We start from the raw sequence: 25641 nt of genomic DNA on the forward strand, positions 1-25641 counted from the left end.
GACTACATTAATTATGCCACGTGCGGACTCAATTATGAATGAATGAGTAATCCCAGTGTCGTTACAGGTGCTCATTAGAATCAATTTGCAAACCATTTAGTCGCGAGAAGCGGCCATTGTTTGTTAACAATGCAGTAATAACACTAATCCTGCTGAGATTCAATTTATAAAGACATCAATCACTCTTCATGTGTGCTTCTTTTCCTATTAATCCCTCATCACTGTTCACACGATACATATAATAAGTTAACACACCCCTGGCCGAATGCAGTTTTTGTGCTTAAAAAAAAAAAAAAAAAAAAAAGACCAAGACTGCAATACATATTCCACCGTTAATAAACTGTACTACTTGACTTCTTGTCCAACTAATCAATCAACTCATTTTGCATACTGCTAAAAGCATTTGAAACAAGGGTCTGCCAACTTCATATTCACTCTCCTTAATGTCCATTCACATAACAAAAAAAAAAAATAACTTCAAATGAATGCACGCGTTTTCATTGACGGCGTGAAACGTTTACGAGTTTCGAGCGTCGCTCCTCCGTTCAATCTGGCTGAAGGTTGCTGAAGCTCACCACGGATTCCCTCGCGGCGGGGGACGCCTGTTTCGACAACAAGCACCACCGTTTATTGCTCGTGGGAACTACGACCGCATCGTCAAGATGGACCCTCCTCCAAATCAACAATATTACATCATCTGCACAACGAAACGAGATCAGAAATGATGCCATAATACGGAGGGGCTAGGGGGAGAAATCTCTGTGCTGAAAAGCGCCAAACTCTAACACCGGGGAGTAAAAATGAAATAAGATATTTAATTAATTTTAATTCAGCCAGGACGAGAAAAAAAATACAGATAAAGATTGTATTTTAAAAAATATTTTAGCTAATTTGTGCAGGTGTACATAATATTGTGACCAATGAATGTCGAAATATGAAATGTATTGCAGTAAGCATTTAACAGCATTTAGGCCCCAGTCATTTCCACAGTAATAATGAAAAAAAAAAAGTTGAAATATTGTCTCGGTTGAATCAACACAATATGACAAAAATATGACATGGGCAGCCATGCTAATGCTAACGTTCTGGTGGACAGGAGAAAAAGGAGAGCGAGAGAGGACAAGGAGTGACCAAAGCACCAGCACCAAAGCCTTTCTTTACTGTACACGAGTACTTTAGCTCTTCACAGCTCGTGGCGTATTTGGGAGGCTACACGGGCATTTGACAACATAAAGACAAAGCACACCGTTCCAACCTGACTGTGATGACGCCACTTTTGGGTTGTACAACGGCGACATGAAACCATCAAGGGGGCAGCGCCATCTTGTGAGCTCGGTGCGTGTTGACAACTGCGTAATTTCAGGCAGTGGTGTCCTAACTACAAGCCATTTGTGGATTGCCAATCTGGTTTTTGGCGAGCCGTGTTTTAGATTAAATCAAAAATTTGGAAATAGGCCGTGCTGCTTGCCAGAAAAGTGTACGCGAAGCCTCTACGATGAAAATTGCCTCACTTCCTGGTTTTTAACCAATCACAGTCAGTAAAAAAGGTGCAGCCTCTACAATGAAAAGGTGGCTCTCATCGCCTCATTTCCTGGTATTTAACCAATCACACATCAGTTAGTAAAAGGGTGACACCAAGGTTATCTGAGTAGTCTGTGGCACTAACCCAAACCCAGAATAATTCTCTTTTTATTACCTACATTTTCTTTTCTCATGTAAATATGTTGCGTGCCTCTTCTTTTTTATACTCAACATGTGTCGTACTAGGGCCGAACCTACTGCCAAAGACAAATTCCTTGTGTGTTGTTACATACTTAACCAATAAAGCGGATTCTGATAAGCCTATAGAACACTAAAAATGAAAAAAATAGTTGATGAAAACGTTACCTACAGTGATGGACCGAATTAGCGTATTAAATCAACTCAAGGTGAAGAATTTCAAAGTTGCCAATGTTAAAGAAATTGTTGAAAAAAATCTTATTTGTTTTGTTCTTCAAATGAAAATTAGACAGAAAATATACTCAAGATACCGAAGATGCTTTCAAATTTCTGTATGGTGGCCCTAGGAAGAAAAAGAAGACACCCCTGCTTTAAATAATATGACATAATTGAAGGCGTGTTTATTTTTGTAATTAAAAAAAAAAGATACTGCAGGCAAGATGACCAAAATTACCACCACCATTAGACAAGTAGCCCCTCCCCACCACAACCCACATATGATTTAATAAAGCAGGGCTTCCCAGACTCCATTTTTAGCGGCTCCCCGATTGTCACTTAACTGTCCTGTCGTGTCCTGGTTCCAGCGATCGGCAATCACGTTTCTTGTACTCATTAGTAGTTTATGTACAGTATATAACGAAGACACGTTAGGCCGAGTCAAAGCAGTTTGGGAAACCCTGAATTAAAAGCAAACAAATAAGCCCCCCCCCCCACTTGCAACCGATACACGACGGGTTATAAATAAAAGTTAGTCACATGACACATGCAGCGTTAGCGCCTGCCGCTCTCCCGTTAGGAATCTAAAGCGCGTTGATGTACAAATGCTGACCTCCCCGTTCTCGATTTTTACAAGAGGTCGAATGCATAGAAAAGGAGGGCGACAAAGTCAAAAAAGCACGCCGCCGCCGGCTGGAAAGTGCACACGGTCGCCTACTGGGGGCGTTGACGGGCCACATTTAGCATCTGTTTTATTCTTTAATAAAGGACATATTTGCTCATTTAGACAATAAGTAAAGGAATATGTGTGTGTGCGTGTGTTTGCTAGCAAACATGAGTACGTTATTACCGTTTAACAACAAAGACAAGGAAAAAAAAAAAAAAAGTTTGCATTTTCCATGGCCTTATGGCAAACTCAATTTTTAAAATAACCTGTCTCATATAATTGACATGTCACCTAGTGGTAGTCATAATAAAAAAAAAAATAAATAATACGCTCGTATCTAACCGCAGCACTGCAGAGAATGAAAAATATTATCATGGTGGCCATCTCTACTTTTTCGTCATCTCATCTGCGTCACCTTTATTTGGATTTTTCAATAACGAAACACGCTATGGGGTGTCAAATCATTCCTTTGCAACCCGTTGAGCGGACATCGACGGCCTTTTTATTATTTTGCTCCGTTAATGTGCTCTGCTGATCGGTTGAGCGGGAAGTTAATGAGGGAAACGGACTCCATGTTACAGCGAGACTTTGAGCGGATTCATTTGAAATGCGTCCTACGTGCATGTGGTGGGGAATCATCACCTCCTCCATCAGAACACACACACACACACACAGAAGAGAATTAGGGTGGGGGTCGGCCCACGAGGTCTAGTCTAGCAGTGAGGGCTCGGCAGGGCGGATAATGGTGGGACGGTGAGAGGGAGCACCAGGGGGTCTTCGGCTGCAGTGTGGAGAGAAGATGGAGAACAGGCAGTGAAACCAAAACATCCCGACAGAGAGAGAGAGAGAGAGAGAGAGAGAGAGAGAGAGAGAGTTGAGTTGGGGGGGGGATACGGTTGAAGCCAGACGTTTACATACAAACTGCTATTTTTTGGTGTCACTAAACTCAAATCAGACTAAACGCTTCCTGTTTCGGGTCAGCCAAGATCACCAAATTCATTTAATTTCGTTAAATGCCACAGTAATATGAATTTTATACTTTCATCAAGGTCCAGAGTTTACATACATTCCTTTAAAATGAGGGTAGTATTTCCTTTGAACTGCATGACTTGGGTCAAACATTTTGGGTAACCTTCCGCAAGCTTGTGACGGTCCTGTGCTGGAATCTTGGCCCATTCGTCCCGACAGAACTGGTGTCGATGAGTCAGGATTGTCGGATGGTTTGCTCGGATCCGCCCACAATTTTTCAATGGGATTCAGATCAGGACTTCCTGATCCCGACTTCAAGACCTTGACTGTTTTGCGCAAACCGCTTTTGAACCGTTTGGGCAGTATGCTTCAGGTCATTGTCCATATGGAAGAACCGTTTGTGGCCAATTTTTTAGCTTCCTCTCTGATGTCTTGAAATGTTGCCTTAATATCGCCACGTAATGTTCTTTCTTCATAAAGTCGTCTATTTTACGAAGAGCTCCAGTTCCTGCTTCGGCAAAACGGCCCCACAACATGATGCTGCCAACTGCGTGCTTCACAGTTGGTGTGGCATTCTCAGGTCTACAAGCGTCCCCCTTTTTTCCTCCAGATGTAATGTTGGTCATTATGGCCGAACAGCTCCACTTTAGTTTCCACAGGCCACAGGACATGTTTACAGATGTTAAGATCTTTGTCTTGGTGTCTTTTTGCAAACTGTAATCTGTGAGTGGCCTTCCAGCCCACGTCGGTCCAGGACTCGTTTCACTTTCCTACCAGCTCCATTCAGAATCTCCGGTTTTCCTGAGCGGTGTCACAGCTGGATGATGAAGTCCCATGACGTGCATATAATTGTTTGAACAGATGAACGTGGCACCTTCAAGCATCTGGAAATTGCACCCAAGGATGATCCAGACTTGTGGAACTCCACGATTCTCTCTCTAATTTCTTGGCCGATTTGTTTTGGTTTTCCCATGATTTACAACAACAAAGTAGAGTGTTTGAGATGTGGCATTACATACATCCCAAGGTGTGCAACAAATTAATTCACAAGCTGTCAGTTACCCTATCAGGAGCTTCCAAAGCCGTGATATCATCTGGGCTTCCCTATGTTCTATAATGACATATTACTTTTGTGGATGTAAACCTTTGACCTCAAAGAAAATAGTATAAAATTCTCAAATAAATTTTCTGATTATTGTACCTTTTAATGACATGAAAAAATTTGGTGATTCAGACTGACCCGAAACGGGTGAGGTTTAGTCTGATTTAGGTTCAGACCGTGAGAGAAAAAAAAAAGTGTAATGTGTGTTTTTGTACAGTGTAGTAGTACACTTCTGGCTTCAACGGTAGATGTTCTGGCTGTCATACCTGGGAACGCCGGGTGGGATACGTGCGGGCCGGGAGGGAATCTGCGGGGGTGCGCTGAAGGGGTCCTGTAGGTTGTTGAAGCCCGCGGGCGCAGGGCCAGGCCGAGAAGGGATGGGAGGGGCGCCGAAGCCCGGAGACGGGTTGTGCGGAACGGCCCCGAAAACCGGTGAAGGGTTGATGGGGGGTCCGGGCGTCGGGCCGCGGACGGCGGGCGGGCGGTTGGGGGGCGGGGCTGCAGATGGGGGCGGCCTACGCTGAGGGGTTGGGCTGGGACAAAGACACGAAGAGGACATTTAAGACTTATTATCCCACCACCAAAGATGTTTTCAAAATAATTCATAGGATTTTCCAATCTAATTTTGATTATAAAACTGCGTTAAATGATTCTTTCCTATTAAATTACACGAAATGATAAATTGCATGGTTGTCATATATTAAAATGTCGCTCATTCGCTCGCGTGTCTCACCTGGCCTCCTGTATCCAGGTGTTATTTACAGGCGGGGGCACGGGCGTGCTGATGGTGCTGGCGGTGATGTCTCCGATGATGTGCAGCGCCTCCTTGAGGGCGTGGTACATGCGCAGCATTTCGTCCCTGCGCTGCGCCTGGTCGGCAGACTCCTCCATGAGGCTGTTCTGGTCGGCCGACGAGTACAAGTAGGCCAGCAGTTCAGAGTGGATGAAGTCCTTCGCCTGGATGGGAAGAAGGAAAACGAAATTGCTTTGCACACTTGTTTAAATGTCCTAAAGGTAGACTTTGTTGTAGCAGCTGTCGCATTCGAGCGGCTCCGACGAGTGGAGACGAATTCCCTGAGCTGTAATGGACTTGGTCAATCAGGATTCTGCGCTTCCAATTCCATTGCCGGAGGTAAAAAGAGCTCACAGACTCCTGGAACTCACGCTGTTGATCATAAGGTGCATGATGGTCTTGGGTACCAAGTCCCTGATGGATTTGTTGATGATGCCGATGTAGGAATCCACCAGGTTGCGGATGGTTTCCACCTGACGCTCCAACTGAGGGTCCATGGAGAAGGTGTCCGTCGGGGCCGCCTCCTCGTTCTCCGTCTGAGGCGGCAACGGCCATGTAACGTGAGCTTTGTAAAAACAATCGGACACTTCATTCGGTACAAGTGCAACATCTTTTCTATGGGTGTCACACAAAATCACTGAAAGGGACCAACCAGACTTAACATTTATTTTAATTAAACAGTAGAGCACAGGCAACGTTTAAACAGAAATATTCCATTTGAATTGTCAATTTTTCTCTGACATTTGCCCTAACTCTGTCTTTTTAAATAGTTAAATATTTTTAGTAGACTTGAAAAATAAAAACAAATAAACATTGGTATACCTTGTTTTAAAATATTTACATTGTTTTTTTTCCCAGTATAAATCTGCTTTTTTTAGATTGTATTTATTCAGCTTCCTTAAAAATCAACAGAACCTGTGAATAGGGAAAGGTTAAGTTAGGATGCCTAAAGTTCAAATATGACAAGCAAATAAACTAATTTAGTTCAAAATTATTATATTATTTTCCATTAGATTTGGTTGTCACTTTGTGGTCCCCTCAGTTCAGTTGGTATTCTGGTTCAAGTGCTTGAAACAAATGGGAATACCCCGTAAATCTGTCGTTTATTCCACACACAGTTTTTATTACTTACATATTTGAGCCTCAAATTTGACAAATGTATGAATTACGCTCATATTTATTTAAAAACAAAAGATTTATAATTGGTGGTGTTCTTTGTTGCACTGTGGAACTGCTCTAACCTGATCCTTCTCTGGGTAAACGCCGGCCCTGAGGAAGGACGCTTTCCAGCTGTCCACATCCTCCTGAGAGTCGCATGCTAGCTCTACTTGCCGCAAATCCTTATACACGTTCCTGCACACACACGGAATATTAGCATTAATAATTTTTTTTTTTTTTAAATGTACAAAAGGTACACGTGTGTTCACGCAGACGGCAAGCAGATGGCGAGGTAAATAGGAGATTAACTGACCGCTGCTCTGTGTTGAAAATTGCAAAGATGTGCTTTGTGGACATGAAGCCTTTCTCCACGTCTCTGATCTTCAGGTTATCCAGGGGCAGCATGTACTTCTTCTCTTTTTCCTGCCGGGGACACACAAGCGTGAAGAGGGGAGGCTCAAACATCAGAATCTATCCATTTGAATTTGACACCTAGAAAGCGATACGAACGGATTTCCTCAAATGGACAGAGGGGAGGGAAAGAAAACAACAGCTGCTGCCACTAGGCAACTACTGCTAAGGCATTTGATACCCCTACCGCTGCAGATGAGGCATCTGTAAAGCTGAAGTTTAAGGATAAAGTGTAATATTTTAACACTGACCTCAAAAGAATCAGGTATTGTACAACTTGCGTGTGAATCTGAGTGTGTATACCGTACTTGGACAAAAGTGGCCGAAAATGGATGCATGTGTTGAATTTTTTTTTTTTTTTTTTTGCTTACCTAGATGGGGACAGTTATGAATGAATGTATAATACATGCATTTTGTATTTAAAGAATAATTTCATCTTAAATACACCCATTCACCTCTCAAGAAACACTTTAACCTAAGCGAGGCAAGGTAGTACCTTTTTAGAGTTCAGTAAAATAAAAAAAAAAATACAGCCCCCAGGTTACACTAATGTGCAAAAAAAGGATTTAAAAAAAAAAAAAAGTTCTGTGTGGCAGAACATTAAACTGGTGTAATGTATATTTTTTTTTATTCAGGGAAGGCAGTGGGTGGAGGAAGAAGAAAAGGAGGAGCATGAGGGAGCAGTGTGGAAGGGGGGAGGATGGGGTGCCAGCTTTCACTGGTGAGGAGAAACATCTGGAAGCATTTATGTCTGCCGAGGGTGGCGTGGGCCCAAACGTTACATCACCCGACAAAATGCACACAAAGGCTGAGAAACAACAACAGAAAAATCTATACCTGTCGATCTAACATGTTGCACAATGTTCGAGTGTGAACAAACTGACCCTCACAATAATTTTGAACCCACAGTCCAAACACTAAGGCCACACACACAAGCGTGCGCACACACACACTCACACATACACACATACACAGCATCGCAACCCCCACGCCTTCTTCGGCCCCCGTAACCCAGTACGATTTCCTGCAAATTCCAAAGTCAGATCCCGGCTGGAACACTTCAGCCCGCCTGCCACGTCAGTTTGCCTCCACCATCCTCCCTGGCTGCGTCGTCTCTCGCTCTCTCTTTCTTTCTCTCTCTCTCTCTCTCTCTCTCTCTCTCTCTCTCTCTCTTTTGGCGGCCGCCAGCATTAGAAAGTGCAACGTGTTCAGTTAGCGGCCGCCCGAGGCCCCAGGCTACCGTCCGTCTAGTTTGAAAGCTTTAGGTTACCGCATGCGAACGAGGCCTCGGAAAGGACGACGAAGAGGTGAGTAACGCGTTCATGATGCTACTTTTCATTAACCAATGGCGACAAGATGTTGCATTTGGTTCAAACGTTTGAGTGAAAAGGACCTTAATGCAAAAAGAGACACTCATACGAGTGTCAAAATGCAATTCCTCCCAAAAAAAAAAATCCAAAATGCAACTATTAAAAGTGTCGCATAGTTAATTGTATGCACACGCCATGTCTGTAAAAAAAAAAAAAAAGAAAAAAAACCTCAAAATTACACTGCAGGCCACCTTTTGAAGAAGCAACACTTCCGTTTATGTGAAAAGGAGCATGATATACAACGTGTACAGTATGTAACTTCTCAATGGGTGCCCTTAAGGTAATATTTAATCCCTCTGCACTCTGTCCCAAGTAGCGAGCGACCAGCGGCCACACTGACCTCTCGGTCCTTCCTCCCGTCAGAGGCCTCCTCACCCCCCCGCCTGCCCAGTGTTCAGACTACCTGTTCATCCGGCTTCAGCTGAACAGTAGTCTGCACATTGGTTAGGCTGGGCCGGGACACACATGCAAGCCGCGCGGCGGGACGACGACGGCGCTCACCTCCTCGTCTTTGTACCACGACAGGGACTCTGCGGTGAGGACGAACCAGTACTCCTTGGAGCCCCCCTTCATGATGCTAATGTTGATGGTCAACCAGCCTTTCCTTATCACCTGGTTGGAAAATGTGAGGGAGAGAATAAAAAGAGGGGAAAGAGAGGCGTCAGGATAGAGGAAAATACCTCTTAGTATGTCTTGCATAAAGACCAACGGACTCTGATCACGTGTAAAATTGTCCATACTAAGACGTTAAACGGCATGAATAAAAACTTACCAACTTACCTTTGTTGTTTTCTACCCAAAGTGAAACGTCATTTTCTTTATATCACAAATATGTTACGACACAGAGGCGTGGGTGGACGGGACAATAGACGTGACGTGCGTCAGTAATACATGCACAACAACCAAACATGATGACAGTAAATAAGCACGATTAGTCCTTTTTGACTCCACAGAAAAAGCCACAAACAAAAGCAGATGCTGCTCAGACGACGACTTTTGTGTCAGTGAGGTTAATGTAGTCTTACAGGGCAGAAAGTCATTATATTCACTGAACTACAATGTCTACATCTGAAGCGGGAAGTGCAATCAGAGAATTATTTCAAGTGCCAACGGGCATATTTCAGAAATGGTCCTCCTGCACTCCCTTGCTCAGGCAGACGACTTTATGCAAAAGAAAGATCCTATAGTTCGGAGGCGCCAACATAAACACATACGGGAAAGCGGGGCACATTCAGAGCTCCAGCCGCAGCCTATCTTGCCAGCAAAAATAACTTTCTCAGAAGCGCTAAATTGTTTCTCTGCAGGAGCCAGCGAAAGACGCTGCGACACAAATGAGAAACGGGGAGGACGGGGGGGGGGGGTGCATAGCTGCTTCGATGCGTTTGTTTGTACATCCTTGATCTACTGTAGATAGAAACGTTGGACAAAGCAATATTCCAATACATCGTTGATTTGGTGTAGTTTTATGCTAAACCACAACTATTTCACTCGACTGTTATGGAAATATGAGAAATGACCAATGTGTTCCTCCCTTCACTTGTGAGGTATCACAGCCGATTCACCTCACTTACGCCTCATTGACAATTTACTTCTCATATATCATGACACTACTATCATTCCCCCCCCCCCCAGCATTGCACAGTCATAAGTTTTAGGTTCGTCCTAAGACATGGTGAGTCAAAATTGGATATTTCAATCAAAGAATTTTCATTTATTACTTTTTTGTACTGATGTTACCATTTTTAAAAAAGTCAATTACTGTCAATTTCTACCAATGTACCTATTATAAATGTTGTTGATGAATATCATTCTTATTAGGAGCAGTAGCATCATCATCACGGAAGCAGTATGGATATTATTTACAACACCCAAGTGTTGCCTGCTTCTTAGTCCTTTTTGAACAAAGAAAACTTGTCAAGTTTCATTTTATGTTGATTCGTTTTCATGTAGAAAATAAGCATTCAAATCAAGATCCTGATAATAAAAATTTTCAACAAAAAAGGGAAAGTTAACAGGTGATAGATATCATCACAGGTCAACCACAAGATTAGAATGAGATATTAAATTGATCTTAAACAGCATAAAATTTGATACGGCCCCATCATCTTCATCTGTAACAGACACCAGGCAAATGTATTCCAAAATTTAGAGTAAAACAATTTTTTTTTTTTAAAGTGAATATAATTATTAGATGTGAATTTCTTTTCAGTACAATGTTAATTAAGTTAACATGCAAGGAGGAGACATGAGGACGAACGTGTGCTGTTGAGTTGATGTCCCCGACCCCCCAACAAAGTCTGGGACAAGACAAGGCGGACTTTTGGGTCCACCGACCACAAGGCGGCAGCAGAGGCGACGGCCTGAAAACAACGGGAACCGGCGCCATCTACGGTCAGTGGGGGCACCTACAGATGTGCGGTGTGTGGCTTTGAATGTTAGTGGCGTGGTGAAAATTGCAGACAATTACTGTCTTGTTATAAAAGGATGAAGAGGAATTGCACAGGCAGTTCCAAATTACTGGTAACTGCCAGGCTCTGGAAGAACTGTCATCTGTCCGGAGACAATACCTTCTCCTCCACGACCTCGCCAAAAACACCGAGCTGTAGAGGGGTAAAACAACTCAGTACAGTCACAGTAATGACTTTTGTCAGTTTCTCGGCTTGACGCGTACGTGACGGCCTCGGTCCTGCTGCTCAGCCTCACCTCTGCTGCCTTGCCCGTCAAGGTGCGGCTTACATCAGTGGGTACTTACCAGAATTTCACCCTGTGATAATGAGGGGAGGGGGATTCAAGCAAAAAAAAAAAAAAAAAAAAAAAAAGAAAAGGGAGATGGTAGCATAAAACCAGTTGGAAGAAGTGAGAAAGCAGGCAAATGTGAAGGAAGAGTGCACAGAAGGGGAAGAAGAGGAGAAAATTGGAGGGAAACGGGAAGGAAGCAATGAGGGTGGAAGGAGGGAATCCATGAGAAAAAAGGAGAAACGGGAGAGAGACAGAGCAAGTGTTACATGCAATTAGAAATGGCTCCACATAAACCACAATTTGGTTATGTCATAAGTTGATAGCGCAAGGTGACATGCGCCAGGTCCATGCACACTCTCAATTTCTAGACAAGATACAGAGGCTGGAGAGTTAATGGAGTTAATGTAACCAAACCAAAAGTGACTATTAGGGGCATTAAGTGCTTAATTGTAGTAAAAAGATCATGCCCAGAAACTTACATGCAAACATAGTTGCAAGTTTAAAAAAATAAAATAAAAAAAGGGCGGGGGGAGCTGCAGCAAAGCAGGAAGGTGGGGTTTGGGAGTCGACTAAATGTCAGCTCTTTACTTTAACGACAGCGGCCTGTGTATATTAGCCTACGTAATACACACATCCTGGAGTTAAAGCCATGTACAAGGTGGATCTTATTAGCAGCTACGTTGGGTCGAGGAGTATTAAAAGCCACAGCCTAAATCGACCGCCGCAGACAGGTATAATTAATAGGCTTGCTAATGGGAGGCATCAGTCAAGGGAGATTAAATTTGACAGTCGTGAAAAGGCCAGGGGCTGCTCGTAGGAACATACCTGGTTGGGCATGGCCCGCTTCTTGTTCGCTGCTGTATTCCTCTGCTGCGCACTGTCATTACATAAAGAAAGGCAGAAGACAATGAGCACAGATTTAAAAAAAAAAATACACGTGGAAATAAAAGAACATCCAAGTCACTTCTATTTTGTTTGTTGAAACCACAGAGAATCTTTTATACTCTGGATGAGAATAACAATAACAAATCACTCTCTACCTCACACAAACACATACATACATACACACCCCTACATCCCACCTGTTGTTGCTGTACCCTGGGGGGCTACCATCATCCAGCCTTCTGTAGTCAAGACTGAAAGTCATGTCATAAGAACCGTTAAAGAGCCCCGGCCGAGCTCTGACGCGTTACGTAAAGGAATCAACTCGCCATGCAGATGCGAGACACCGAGTGCACACACTGACTTGCTTTGTCTGATGCCACAACACACACACACCGAGCAGACGATAGTCAAGCAGGAGATTCCACGACATGATATTATTTCTCAGCAAATTTGGTGGTCAGTGCACTGCTCTATTGACTGTCAGATTGAGTTACATTTACAGTCAAACAGGAAGTTATTTGAATATTGTGTGGTTAGCGAGGGACTGACATGATAAATTTATTGGCAATGTAAGACGACATCCGAAAATAGGTCGCTTATCTGTTTAAGTGCTGCTACCCGAAAGTAAAAAAGAAATTCCAAAACTGTGGAACCATGGGCAGAGGAGCAGCGAGTAAACAAATGGGGACAGGTGATTATTTGTCAAGGAGAAAGTTACACAGAAAATGAGTACAGGAGCGAATTTGAGGATAAATGGGAAAAGTTTATGGATTATATGACCCAAGTAAAAATAAAATAATAAAATAAAAGATTCACAACGATGTATGTATAATGTGCTCTGACACTGTATTTGTTAAAAGAAAAACAAAAATGCATGGAGTGAGGTTCCATAAGATGGAGATGTAAGCATGTCAACGTCAGTCATTTCGACAGCTGGACCGGGTGCCACTTGGCTGCTTTCACATGCTGACATGCTCAAACTTAACACTAACAATAACAAGAAAGGCTTTCGGTTGTGCATTTGACGAAAGACACAGAAAGGCAGCTTTGCTCCCTTTCCATTACACGCTGCAGTGTTAAAGCACACAAATGCATCGCAGCATCCAAGCAGCTGATTATTTATAACCTTTGGAATGCATAAAATTTGTTAAATTTCACGTCGTTGGCGTGTGATTACAGTGCATCTATGTTTTAAGTACATCAAGTAATCAAAAGGGGGAGAAAGATATGGAGTTGCATACTTAGCAAAGCCAATGAAGTCCTCGTGGTTGGTGTTGATGTAGGACAGTTCAATGTCAATCAGCAGCAGAACCTTCATTTGAAGCAGAACATCACAATTAGGACTGAAGGGTCACAATTAAACACGATTCCTAGAGACACGCTGCCGATTTGTCACAGTCCGCAGAAGAAAAAAAAAAATCTCAAGAGTATTAAAATAACGTGAAACTTTTCACACAGAGCGAGGTTTACACTTTTATAGAACGGCAAGATGTGAGCGCTCATCATCCAGCCCACCTGGTCCTTGCTCTTTCCTTCCCTTTCTCTGATGTGAGTGGTCACAATCCTCTCCGTCTCCTCCCGCAACCTTGGGTAGGAAGTGAGCTGAAAGACAAGACAGCTGATGCGGCGCTTAACTAAAAAAATAACACATGCAGATGTGAATTGAACCCAGTAACAACTTACCAATAGACAGGGGACAGGAGTGAGAAGTGAGAATAATAAAGATGCAAACAAAGAAAAAGGGAAGGGGAGGGTCAAGTGCCATTTCAAGTCGACATTTTAGAAGACACACAGTCGGGCATACTCGGAATACAAAGCATCCTACTCTTCAAACAAGGAAGTAAGGAGTTTACCATCAGCCAGAAAAATAAGTTTTGTTTTTAAAACTTGGAAAAAAAGGGCATCATCAGGATTATTTTTTTAAACAGTCATGCCTGGCTGATTGTATACATGTAAAATGCCGGATGAGAAGGGGAATTGACAAAATGGGCAAAAGGCCAAAGTGGGATGGCATGGAGGGTCCTATTCTGTCCACCAGGGGGGTGTGGAGCCCCGTTGCTATGGCAACTCAGCTCACAGCACCTTCAGGGCCCAGTACAGTTGTATCCACCCCTCCCGCAGCCCTCCAGGTCCATTTAAATGTCAGTCTGCGACTGTGGCTCTGTGGAGATGCGTTGTCGGGTGAGCCAGGTTGGAATTTGGACATGAACAGAAGAGGGAGGGAACCAATGCGGAGGCGGTGTGGAAATGACACTTTAATGATCTCATGACAACTTCATGGAAGCGGCCTCGAGGAAATTTTAAGTTGTGCTTAAAATCGCTTGAGGTGTTTTCACAAAACGGGGATACAAATGGCAAATGGGTTGAGCCGGGTCACACGGAGGGTGTAAAGTTGTGAATCTGAGCTCAATGAGTGGGATCACGTCTATTTCCATGCCATTCTCCCGAGGGAGGGGGGCGGGGGGTGTCCCACGGTTACCTTAACGGCGCACTTCATGGCCAGTGCGGTGAGTTCGGACACAACCAGGTCCACACATTTGAGACTGGGCTCTTTGAGTTTGAGGATCAGCTTTTTGACTATCGCCTCGAAAGCCAGGTCGGGGGTGAAGAGCCCCGTTCTGCAGAGGGCCGCGGGGGTTAGAAGAGAACGTTTTGTTGAGCCCCAGAGAGAGAAAGAGGAAGGGGAAGAAGAAAGGGACAGAGTTAGAATAGAAAGTACGTGCTCGGTTAGTCATTTCGAGTTGCTGACAAGAAGGAACAAGCAAGAGGCGGACAAGCCAAAGGTTTTCATACATCCTGGATGGACGTCAACGCCAACTCTAGTGCCAAATTAGAGTTAAAGAGCAACACTTTTTGGAGTGGCTTTTGGAGGGTTCGGAGCCTAACGACCTGCGGCTTGTCCAGGAGAGACCAGAGATGCACAGTCAGGCCCTTAAACATCTCGTAACCATGACAACACGTCACCTGTCACAACACTCCACAACATGACAGCACCACCTGAACACAGGGCTGGTGGGGCCGGCGGGCAAAGTTTTGCGTCAGTGTACCCGCCGCCGCCTCCTCGAGCGGCCCACACTCGTCCTGTGTTCTCGAGCCTGGTTGGGAGATGCTGGACACCCGCAGTACCTTGTTGGAGCACTGCCTGACTGTGTTGATGAGCTCCTGAATGACCAGATCGATACATTTGAGACAAGGCGTTTTCAGCTTAACGATCTGCTTTTTCACGATGACCTCGAACGCCAGGTCTGGAGTGAACAGCCCCGTTCTGAGGATGCACAGAGAGACAAGGAACAAGCGCGCAGACACACGGGACGGTTAACACACACGTGAACCACAGAACGACATGCGAACACACATGGACGCGCGGGGAGCAAAACGATAATATCTGTCATCGGACATTGACAACTGGTCAGGTGATGAAAACGGGATATTTTCTATTATTTTTAAATCGTAGTGTAGTAATCGGATTAACTCAAATCTGTTCAAGATGGTCCCTACATATGACATTTTGAGGTTATGATTGGTGTGCTGTGAATCCTTCGTGATACAGGACAAAAAGGTATGCTCAGTTGATATAGCACTTATTGCTTATTTGACTGTTTTATATATGCAGCCTATCAGTGCATTTTATACAAAGTCCAACGAGAATTACTTGGGAAAGACTTAATTACCACGTTACTACCAGGTTAGTGAGAGTAAGACACGTCCCCAATGATCTACAAATTCAGTTTAGAATGCCACAAAACGGAGACGTAAACAGTTGGGACATCTGTAACGAGGATTCTTCTCGAAAAAATGCTTTCGAGTTTGTGAAGAAGCAGAACTTCTGATTAATGTTATATTTTGTTAGTTTTGATGCAAGATTGTAATCTCAAAGCCGATATTTTTAAAACACTCGTGTTAAAATTCATGAAGGTTGTGTTTTAAAGGGCCACTTTACATTCAAATTGTAAATAAAAAAAATTAAGATTCCTGTGGGAGTTCATGTAGCTAATCCTGAAAAGTAAAACTGTTTAAAAGCCTGTCTTTGTAAGGAAAATAAAGAAAATCCAAGAATGGGGCAAGAGAGTTTCAAAAAGCAAAACTTGTTTTGAATAATGTCAAAGCTTAAAAAAATAAATGATTAAATACAAAAAGAATTATGAACATAAATCCTATTTTTGGGGTGGGGTATTTTTTTTTTTTCCAGGCTATATTGTCCAGGGCTAATAATACTAATACTACTGGGAAAGTTAGTTTCACCAATCTAGAAAATAAATCACTTACTATAAAGTTTTTTTTGTTGTTGCTCAACTCAGGTATTTTCATTAAACACATAAAACCTGAAACTATTCCAAAATGAAAAAAAATAAAAAACAAGTGCAGAAGACGTGAATTCCCAAAGAAAACAAGTAAGTCCTCCAACACAAACTATGTGATGAGAATGAAAATATGGTACCGCACAACAAAATGTAGACAAAAGGGAAATGGAACACAAAACGAGGATTGAATTCCTCAGCACAGAAAGGCAGCTGAGGTGCAGTGAGAAAACAGGAAGGACATTTTCAATTGAGCAAATATAAATCAGGGGGCTTGAAATTCATATGTCTCTGCTCGACTGAAAAGCATAAACAACTGTGAAATCAACAACGCCTCTGTGGAAGGCGGCATGAGTATGTACGGTGAGAAAGCTCGGCGGTTGCGCTCCACTTGCCTGACGCCATGAACATTCTTGATTGCGTGACTGATTTCCCGCCGCAGCTCCTTCTCATCAAATACAATCTATGAGGGGTGGGAAAAGAAATAAACATTAGAAATGTGCCAACTAAGCGCATATTTTGGTTAAATAGTCCTTGCATGTTACTGGGAGAACTTTATGTTGTCTTTTTAAATTCTATCGTATTTCTTGTAAAATGCATTTAATAAATGGGGAAAAGATAGGAGCAAATTGCCAATAATCCAATGCAATTTTAAGGAAATATACTAAAGCACGATATTCATCATGATGAGAAAATAAAATTGACAATGTTAGGTCCATGATTGCACAGTGGGACAGGACAATAAAAACGACAAGGAGAAGAGACTGGATTGTATTAAGCAGATAAGGTAACGGTTTAGCGACTTCTTTTTCTTGTGTTTTGTTATTTTCCAGCTGCCTCAGTGCCCTACAGCACAATACTGCTTATCAGGTGCAATAGACAAGCGATTTTGTGGAGGAAAAGTCACGATTGTTGGTGGAGCTCTTTATGTGTGTGATGTGCTGTATCGGTCATCGGGAGGACACTACACGCTATAAAAGCCTTCAGCAAACACACGGCAATTTTTCCCTGTCATCTTTGGTAAATGTGTGTGTGTACCTTGCTTTAAGAATTTGTCTCTAAATGTTGGTCCGTATAAAAGAGATGCTGCATTACTGACCTTGACTAACTCAAACGGGAAGCGTTCATGGAAGATGCGGTTGATCTTGGCACCTCCAGACAGCTCGTTGGTGTCCACCTGGTCTCCGGAGCCTTCGATGCACTTCTCAAAGTCCACACCAAACTGCTGCACCATCCTTTGGCGGATGAGGAGGAGACAAAATTAAAATTTCCTCACAGGGTCCTGACTCTTACTGTGCATTTTAAGCGGGCTGCACTCACTGCAACAAGGCCTTGGTCTTGCGTGTTGGGTCATCTGGACGGAAGTTCTTGTACTCCTCCACTTCCTTCTCCAGCGAGAGCATCTGACTCTGCAGTTTGCTGCGCAGACCTGGAAGTGTGTCTCTGATGTGATTGGTCAGTTGCTGGAGGCAGAGAACAATCGGGTTAGCGAGAAGACAATCTTTAGTTGCTTTATTTTACATTAGTTCAGACAAGGAAGCGGACCTGGTTGAGAGCCTTTTGAAGATGCGGCGTCCCCATCCGCTCCGCCATGTGCCTGTAGGCAGGATGTGACAGGAAGAACTTCCTCTCGGCCGCCAAAGCAGCACGAATGTCCTTCTTGCCGTCAATGTCTTTCTGACTCCGGTTCACCACGCCAATGTACCCTGTGCGCATGTACACGACACTCACTTTAGAATCACCAAGGTCAAAAATCATCGACGCGCCACATATAAATTGCTCACCTCTTCGCAGTGGCAAAAGCTTGTTTTCGAGGATGTCCTTTGCGTCCGTCCCCTCGTCCATCAGGTCCAGTTTTGTTATGACGCCGATTGTGCGCACACCTGTGGAGATTTGACAAGATTAGCAGAAAGAAGTACAAAATGAATGTGAAAGCATCAGAAATTCAGGCGCTTACCTTGCGGGTCCACCTCCTTGGCGATCTTCAGGGCGTCCGAGTTGGCCAAGTCAGTGTTGGCGGGCGTGACGGCCAGGATCAGACAGCTGTCCTTGGTGATGAACTGCATCAGCATTTCTCTGATCTGATGCTCGATGTCCGCTGGCTGGTCTCCCACGGCGACTTTGGTCATTCCCGGAAGGTCGATCAGCGTCAGGTTCAAAACTGTCGAGAGCATAAAGGTTATAAAGATTTCTTTTACACGAAAGGAAAACTATGATCATACTCCCTTGGGTGCAAAATGTAAAAAAAAAAAAAAATACTGACACTATGAAAGCGTTAAATGACGTGAGTGTGACTTATGCCAACAAAGTGCATGAGGTCTTGTTTCAAGATTTATATTTTGACAATGTTGAACACACTGTCTTGTCTCAGAGATTGGAAGGAATATCTTTAGAAGCTGTCAAATGGTTGAGTAACTTTTCATCCGATTGTGTCTACCCTAAGGGCCCACACTGGTCCACTTTATTTACTAAATTGTCAATAATTCTAACAAAACTAAAATGATGTTTTACAAAACCAAGAAACACAGATGTTGATCAGATTGTTACACTAAAAGACATTATGATGGACTATGTTTCTTTCTACAAATACCTTGAATTTTACATGGAAAAAAAATTGTCTTTGAATTTTTAAGTGTATCACAAAGAAAAAAAAACTTTTGTGAAGTCATTTTTTTTCCATCACCAAATCAGCTATATAATACAATCTGAATAATAATAGCATGCTCCGTTGATAGTGTGTGTGTGTGTGTGTGTGTGTGTGTGTGTGTGTGTGTGTGTGTTTGACAGTAATTTATTACCATGAGGAGAAAAGACTCTCAAGTTAATTGGGATGTTGGAGATGCCTTTGTTGGAGCCCGTAATCCTGTCGGTCTCCGCTTCAATTTCTGCACGCACCTCTTCAAAATCCACAAACTTCTTTGACTTGCAGTGCAGGAATTCGGCATATTCTACGCATGGAGATGGGAGGACAGGGAAAGGACAAAAAGGGGGGTTGGGGGGGGTGAGGGAATATTAAATCGAGAAGACATGATGGCACCAGACAAAGCATAGCCTCGGGCAGAGTGGCAAAGAAGGGCCACATTGCTTCACAACGATGATGCAGAGCAGACCTTACGTACGTCGTTGTTATAAAACTGAGTCGTGACACACTTACCTGCTTTATTGTTGACCAGCTGCAAAATGAGAGGTCTGCGGGTAACAATGCCAGATCCTCGTGGAAGAAAGTCCCTTGGGTGAGGCAGAGAGACAGAACGGGTTCAACAAACAGCCGACATGAAAACATGTTGGGTAACAAGGCCGGCAGACAAAAGGGATTCCACAGACAGAAAGCAAAGGAAAAAGGTCATTTATCTGCAAGGCTATACTTCTCTTCCACAACACAGCGTGGCTTCTGGAAGGTTGACAGGCGTGGAGGTGAACTTTCACACCTTGCACCCTTCAAACACACCAAACCAACTGTGACAAAATCATTTTGTCTCATCATTAAAGGCTGAGGCGAGCAATTTAAGCACACTCACTCCCACTGCTATGGTGGGGGACCACACATCGGAGAGTTCCACACTTCGTACCGGGGAGGAATTCGACATTTCAGCTCCTGTTTAATTAGTCAACCTCGGGACTGAGCAACTGTCAGAACAGCTTTGTCGATAATGACTCATGACAGACTGATTTTATAAGAACAGGCTGCACACACCGAGATTCAATGCAAATACCCACTCCATTCTTCGTGGCTGATTTCTTTTGATTTTCCCATGATGTCAAACAATGGAGCAGACTCTTTGAGCTGTAGCCTTAAATACATCCCTAATTGTGCCATCAATGGACTCACATGTTGTCAGTTTACCCATCCGTTCGCTTCAAAAGCCATCACCTCGTATTCCCCGTGTTCTTTGAAGACAGTACTTTTTCCTCGGGTAAATTTTGGCCTTGAACAAAATGAAATTCTCTCAGAAATTCTCCCCATCATTATTGCAGCATTTAACAAAATTAAATAATTTTGACTGACTGATTAACCTGAAACAGAAAAGGTTTAGTCTGATTTGACTTCCGAGGTTAAGACAAAAAATTAAATGTGTTTTGCACAGTGTTATAAAAACTTGTGGCTTTGTATGTAGATATTATACTGCTGCCTGGTGACCAAGCTGCACACACCTAACGGAGCCACACAACGGATTAAAGCATGAAATCATGATGCACAAACTCACTTTGTACATTCTCTTCAGTTGTGTTACTCTTCTGCTTTTATAAAGTACACTTTTTGGTTGTATAATTTGCAATATGAGTGCTTGGAGTTATGAGCAAAATCACAGAACAAATTAAATTGGTGACTCAAGGCACCACGCTACCTTAATGTAATAGTGCGTTAATCATAATTTACAAATTGTAGCTAAGCTTGGTCAATATTTCGCTCACGAGGTCACGCCACTTAAAAGTCATACAACACACACAAATTCTACACTGTGTGTATATGTGTGACTTTCAGCATAATTACACTCCCCTTTATGGCTTTTTGACATGAACGTTAGTCAGTGTTCAAGTTTAAGGACCAAGCGGGACCAATGTCGTCAGTGGGCGTTTGTGTAAACCCACCCAGTGTCAATACGTGTGCTTTCAGCCACAATAATGACTTTGCAGGCACAATCGACGACAGCAACACAAACCAACAAAAGCTGTCAATGAAACAATGGTCTGTTAACAGGAGGAAGCCCATGTGATGAATAATTACAGTTTGTGCGGATGATTGTTTAACCAACGTCACTTATTCAGGTCTTCTCATTCTCCCCTCCCATTTCTTGACATTCAACATCTGGTGGCAATAATCCACTCCTGTCCCGGGACATTTTCCTTACGCCTGCTGGGTCGTACGCTTGAAAAGAACGAGGCGGTGCGTGCTGAATTCACCCTGGAAGAAGTGAGTCAGCACCAGGGCCGGGAAGAGAAGAAAAGTCCCGCGCTCACTATAACAAAGCAGCGGCTATGGCGGGACACAACCAGGGAAGGTTCTAGCTGTCTCTTACGTTAGCACAAAGCCGCAGGTGCTGTGTCATGCACATAACGTCCAGCACGGAGGGATTTGGTGGAGGGGCAGACAGTATAGAAATGTTTGCATAGTGAGCTACAGGGAAGGAGCGGTTTTGGTGGATATCACAGCCACTGCCAACACTGAAGATCAACGGTCTAGGCTATCACATCATCTCAACATTTAAAGTGCCTCACTGGCATTTCAGGTGAACACCCGCCCACCCAACGAGCAAATTGATCAAACTGTTAAAACATTCCACAGGTGTATTCAAGCACAATGGATACATCCAAAAGAGAGCCATCCGCAGCGGCGTCCTCACAAAGAGAAGCGCCTTAATGGCGACGTTCTCTTGAAAGGCAGCAAAAGTCCTGGATTCTATTATTGATGGGCTGTAAATGATAGACGAGGCCGAGCAGATTGTGTATCACTTCATATATTATGGATGGATGAGGCCGAGCTTTGTGAGCTTTCCTCAGAAGAAAGCAAAAAGAGGAACAGTAGGGAAGGGAAAGAAGATGGCGGCTCCCTTGCATCATACTCTCTTGGGGGGGGGTTAAACTTCATTATCTTTGTGAAGGCCTACGTTGAGACACCGCGCCTCAATACCTCAGTCGACTAATGGCTTTATAATGATACGACAACAGCAGAGCAGCACTTCATTCTCAGACAGAGATGGCTGATATTGGCAGATACTACACAGACCTCCACCCAGGCCGCCTGGTGGTGTCAAGATAGGGTACCTTTCCTCTGCTGTCACCAGAACTGTTAAGAATTTATCAAACTTGAACATAAGAACTAAGGGCAGAGACAGAACACCCCAGAGTATATAAAAAAAAAGATCCCACCCCAATCCCTCCCAATACCGCAAATAAAAGCAATAATCAAATTTATGTATAACAGATTTTCTTTTTTTAAAAAAAAAAAAAACAGCATAAAGGGGGCCATGGTCCTATCAAGCACTTGATAAGGGTACCACACTGATATACTGCAAATACGCCTGCCAAATTTATGAAAAACGTAAATGGCAGACACAATCCATAATAAAAGAAGCAATGAGGTGGTTTGGACCATTAATATTACTTAAAAAGTTGTTCTAAATAGCAAAGGAGACATAATGAGAGCCACCAAAGAACGCCAAATTATGCTTTGGCATAAAAGTGTCATCGATAAGCAAAAATCAATCCAGTAAAATAGGAAGTAGGCAAGATAATAAAGCATATCTTTAACTGGGGTCTTTAGTTTTCTCAGGCTGTTTGTTTAATTATTTGATTACAAAATGTATTCATGCTTGAACCGTACTTTTTATTCTGTATTGCAATTTAGATAACTCGGAAGTGGACCATCTTACCAGAATTGACTGACGTCAGATGGGCCACTGTACTTTGAACCTCATTAAATGAATCATTGCCCAAGAAAGGCTCGTGTTATTGCTTTTCAGAATAAATGGAAAGTTGTTTTAGAATCGGTTGCAATGTGACAGGTCCTCCATTGGGCACGATGCAACGTTAAACAAGATGACATCGACTCCTCGTTGACAAAATGCAGCGTTCACAAATCCACATGGCTGTCATGATTTCATTAGCTTGCGTCCGGCTAAGCATCCAATGTGCTCTGCTCACTTGTGACACACTCGCAGGGAACGCAGGCCCAAATCACATCAACGCAGCGCGCCGATCCAATCCGACTGAACCCGGCTTGACTCGGTTAAAATGAGAAACAACTCCACTGGGGGACAATAGCAGCAATGAAAATGTGCTCTCCCCTGAAGTTATTCAAACATGTCGCGTACGGAGACGCGCGGGCTGTGACAAAACAATTTAGGCCGGAGACAGAAAAGCTTCGGCCTCATATGCTTTCAATCAAAGTAAGGAAAAAATATACTGTGAAATCTCAAGTAAAGTCCAGTTTCTTCTACCGACTGTGGTTAATTTGGATTGAAATCAAACTCTCCCATAAGTGTGAATGTAAATTGAATCCATCTCCGTCATATCAGTGTAAAAATTAAAGAATACCTATATTAATAAATTGAAAGACTTGTGCATGCTTCCTTTGTTGCTTTTAAGCTTTGATGATGTGTAACGGACGGGTTGCATACATAAGATGATAGTAGTTCAACTGTCTGTTTGAAACCATCAAACGCCGCTGCCTTTATCATGGCTGAATGAGAACAGAAAGAGTGATTCATTCCTTGCCCGGGGACACCACCCCCATTAAAAAAAATGTCATCTAATCCAGTCATTTTTTTTAACAACCCTTTTTTCCTCTCATGACAGTTTTAGCTGATCTGAAGCCCTTTCACAACTGACTTTGGCCACGAGGCGGACGAGTCAACAGGCGATCACGGAGGGACATACAAACAAGCACTCCGCTACTCTTTAGTGACAGTGTTTTTCCCAAATATGGGAGGAAGCCGAAGTACCTGGGGGGGGGGGAATACATATGGTCGGGGAGAGCATAAAAACTCGTCACAGGAAGGCTGGAGCCGACATAAAAAAACCGTGAAGCAACCCGTGCTAACCAGAAATACACAATGCAGCCTTCTTATACTTTGAAGAGAGTATGGGGCCATGCCCACACACTGACCGCATGTTTGTTGCACCTGCAAAACCACCATTACTGGGCGGGTTGAATAAAGGGAACGAAAATGCAAAGGTCGCTTTTTACAGTTTGACGACGGGGGCAAAATGGGTCTCAGTGGCTGTCCCAGATGATATATGATCAAATGTCTAGTATCTAAGACAAACAAAAAAAACGCTGCACAGCATGCGTGTTCTACTCAGCGAGCAAGTTACGACAAGCTCTTTAACCCAACGTCTAACCAAGGCTGATTTTGTCTGCTTCCTCGTCTGCAAGACAGCCCATACACCGGCACAGGTTGGGCGGCAATCACCATGAAAACCTGCTCAACAAGCTGGATGAAAGCGAGGTTGTTTGGTCTCATATGCGGGCGGATCATATTCGCTGTGGACGTGAAAAAGGATAAATCGCAATGAGATTGGATAGACGTTGCAAACTCAGACCCATACTGAAAAGGTAACAAAAGAGGAAGATGCACAAGGAACTTGTCTAGCCACAGTGTCCACTTTGAGACAAAAATGTTGAAAGGGAGCTATTGTACAAGACAAGCGATGTAAATCCAGCTGTAATAACTCAGATTCTATAATGGAAATGGAACTCAAATTTACATTGAATCAAGATAAAACAAGTTATTCTGCTCTGACTCAGTAAACGCACAAAGCCAGATATGAATAGATCACTGCTGTGGGTGTGGCATTGCAATGCTTTTATCATAACAATCCGCGTGCACTGAACACATTTGTACATATTCTGAAGACATCTGGCCTTGCTTTCTGGGTGCGCCAAGAGCCGTGGGAAGTCAAACAAAACACATTTACATCAAGTGCATCAAAGTTGACTTTTTGAAGTTGTATGTGGCGGTCATTCCAAAACTGTTTTTGACAGCCTGTATGAGTTAGCATTGACAGTTAGCTTCACTATACGAAAGGTGCCTTTGTTTGAAATGCTTAAGCACACAATGGGCAACCACAACGCATACTGAGAATGTTTTGATGATGACAAATACACACTAAACCAGTATGTCACACTCGAGGTTAGCTCAGTCAAGCTTACCTGCCGACAAAATTCTCCAAAACGGAGCTTTTCCCAGCACTCTGCCCTCCGACCACGGCAATCTGAGGAAGGTCCAAATTGCAACTCTGCCCGATGGAGCTGAAGGCGTCCTGGAGCTTGTTGATGAGGGGAATCAGGTCTTCCATGCCCCGGTTCCCCATGGCTTCGTTGGCTCGGGGGAGCTCCTCCGCACAGCGCAGAACAAGCGGAGGCTAATGTTAGCTCGACGACGTTAGCGACGAAGTGCTCACCGCAATACAGTGCCTGTGAAGTCTACTTCAAAGAGCCAAGACTTTTTTTCTTCCCTCGAAGAGGAAGAAAATAGGAGTAGAGCGGTTCTCGGCATGTAATTCACACGGCGAACATCCCGTGCTCTTCTGAAGACATTTGCTAATCGTTCAGTCAATCGAAGAGGACGAAAAAGTCGAAAAACAAAACTTCCTCAAACATTATCCGGTCAGGAGAGACTACATCCGATCTGCACCGGTAAGTTAAAGCTCGCCTCCTGCCTGTCAATTTCTGGTTTTCTATTGGCTATTTGTGATGACGTTTTTTAATTAACTCTTTTGATTGGATATCTTTAAACCGAGCTGGCCCTCTCCGGAAATTCCTGCTTTTCCTATTGGTCGACATGTACGTCACTCAACCAATCCCTTTGTCA

General features: G+C 43.4%; 1 protein-coding gene and 1 long non-coding RNA gene across 6 annotated transcripts; one reads left to right on the forward strand and one right to left on the reverse strand.

Moving 5' to 3' along the window:
- Positions 1-284: 284 nt before the first annotated feature.
- LOC133514958 (dynamin-2) lies at positions 285-25627 on the reverse strand. Of its 5 annotated transcripts, none has more exons than XM_061847107.1 (21): positions 24981-25627; positions 19482-19555; positions 19126-19275; positions 18285-18488; positions 18112-18210; positions 17873-18033; positions 17648-17790; positions 17427-17562; positions 16723-16790; positions 14509-14647; positions 13545-13631; positions 13271-13341; positions 11970-12021; positions 11158-11169; positions 8907-9017; positions 6938-7047; positions 6708-6819; positions 5838-6002; positions 5407-5630; positions 4940-5206; positions 285-3383 (listed from the first exon to the last, which is right to left on the reverse strand). In XM_061847107.1, the coding sequence occupies exons 1-21, from the start codon at positions 25139-25141 to the stop codon at positions 3311-3313; spliced, it is 2619 nt and encodes an 872-aa protein (XP_061703091.1). In that variant the 5' UTR covers positions 25142-25627; the 3' UTR covers positions 285-3310. The 5 variants fall into 5 exon arrangements, with proteins under 5 accessions (XP_061703091.1, XP_061703088.1, XP_061703092.1 ...); XM_061847104.1 differs by lacking the exon at positions 14509-14647 and adding an exon at positions 15156-15294 and having other exon boundaries at positions 24981-25623; XM_061847108.1 differs by lacking the exon at positions 11158-11169.
- Positions 7056-8763, forward strand: LOC133514967 (uncharacterized). Its single transcript, XR_009798933.1, has 2 exons — positions 7056-8342; positions 8722-8763. It is a non-coding gene; the product is annotated as an uncharacterized LOC133514967 (long non-coding RNA).
- Positions 25628-25641: the final 14 nt, after the last annotated feature.

Source organism: Syngnathoides biaculeatus, chromosome 16 (genome assembly GCF_019802595.1).
Source record: "Syngnathoides biaculeatus isolate LvHL_M chromosome 16, ASM1980259v1, whole genome shotgun sequence".
NCBI lineage: Eukaryota > Metazoa > Chordata > Actinopteri > Syngnathiformes > Syngnathidae > Syngnathoides > Syngnathoides biaculeatus.

Excerpts from the sequence above, each read along its gene's own strand:
- LOC133514958 (XM_061847107.1), bottom strand. The coding sequence starts at position 25,141 with ATGGGGAACCGGGGCATGGAAGACCTGATTCCCCTCATCAACAAGCTC. Across the intron at positions 19,276-19,481 it reads GCTGGTCAACAATAAAGCAG|AATATGCCGAATTCCTGCAC; the intron begins GTAAGTGTGTCA and ends CTCCATGCGTAG. Across the intron at positions 17,791-17,872 it reads TTCAAAAGGCTCTCAACCAG|CAACTGACCAATCACATCAG; the intron begins GTCCGCTTCCTT and ends CTCTGCCTCCAG.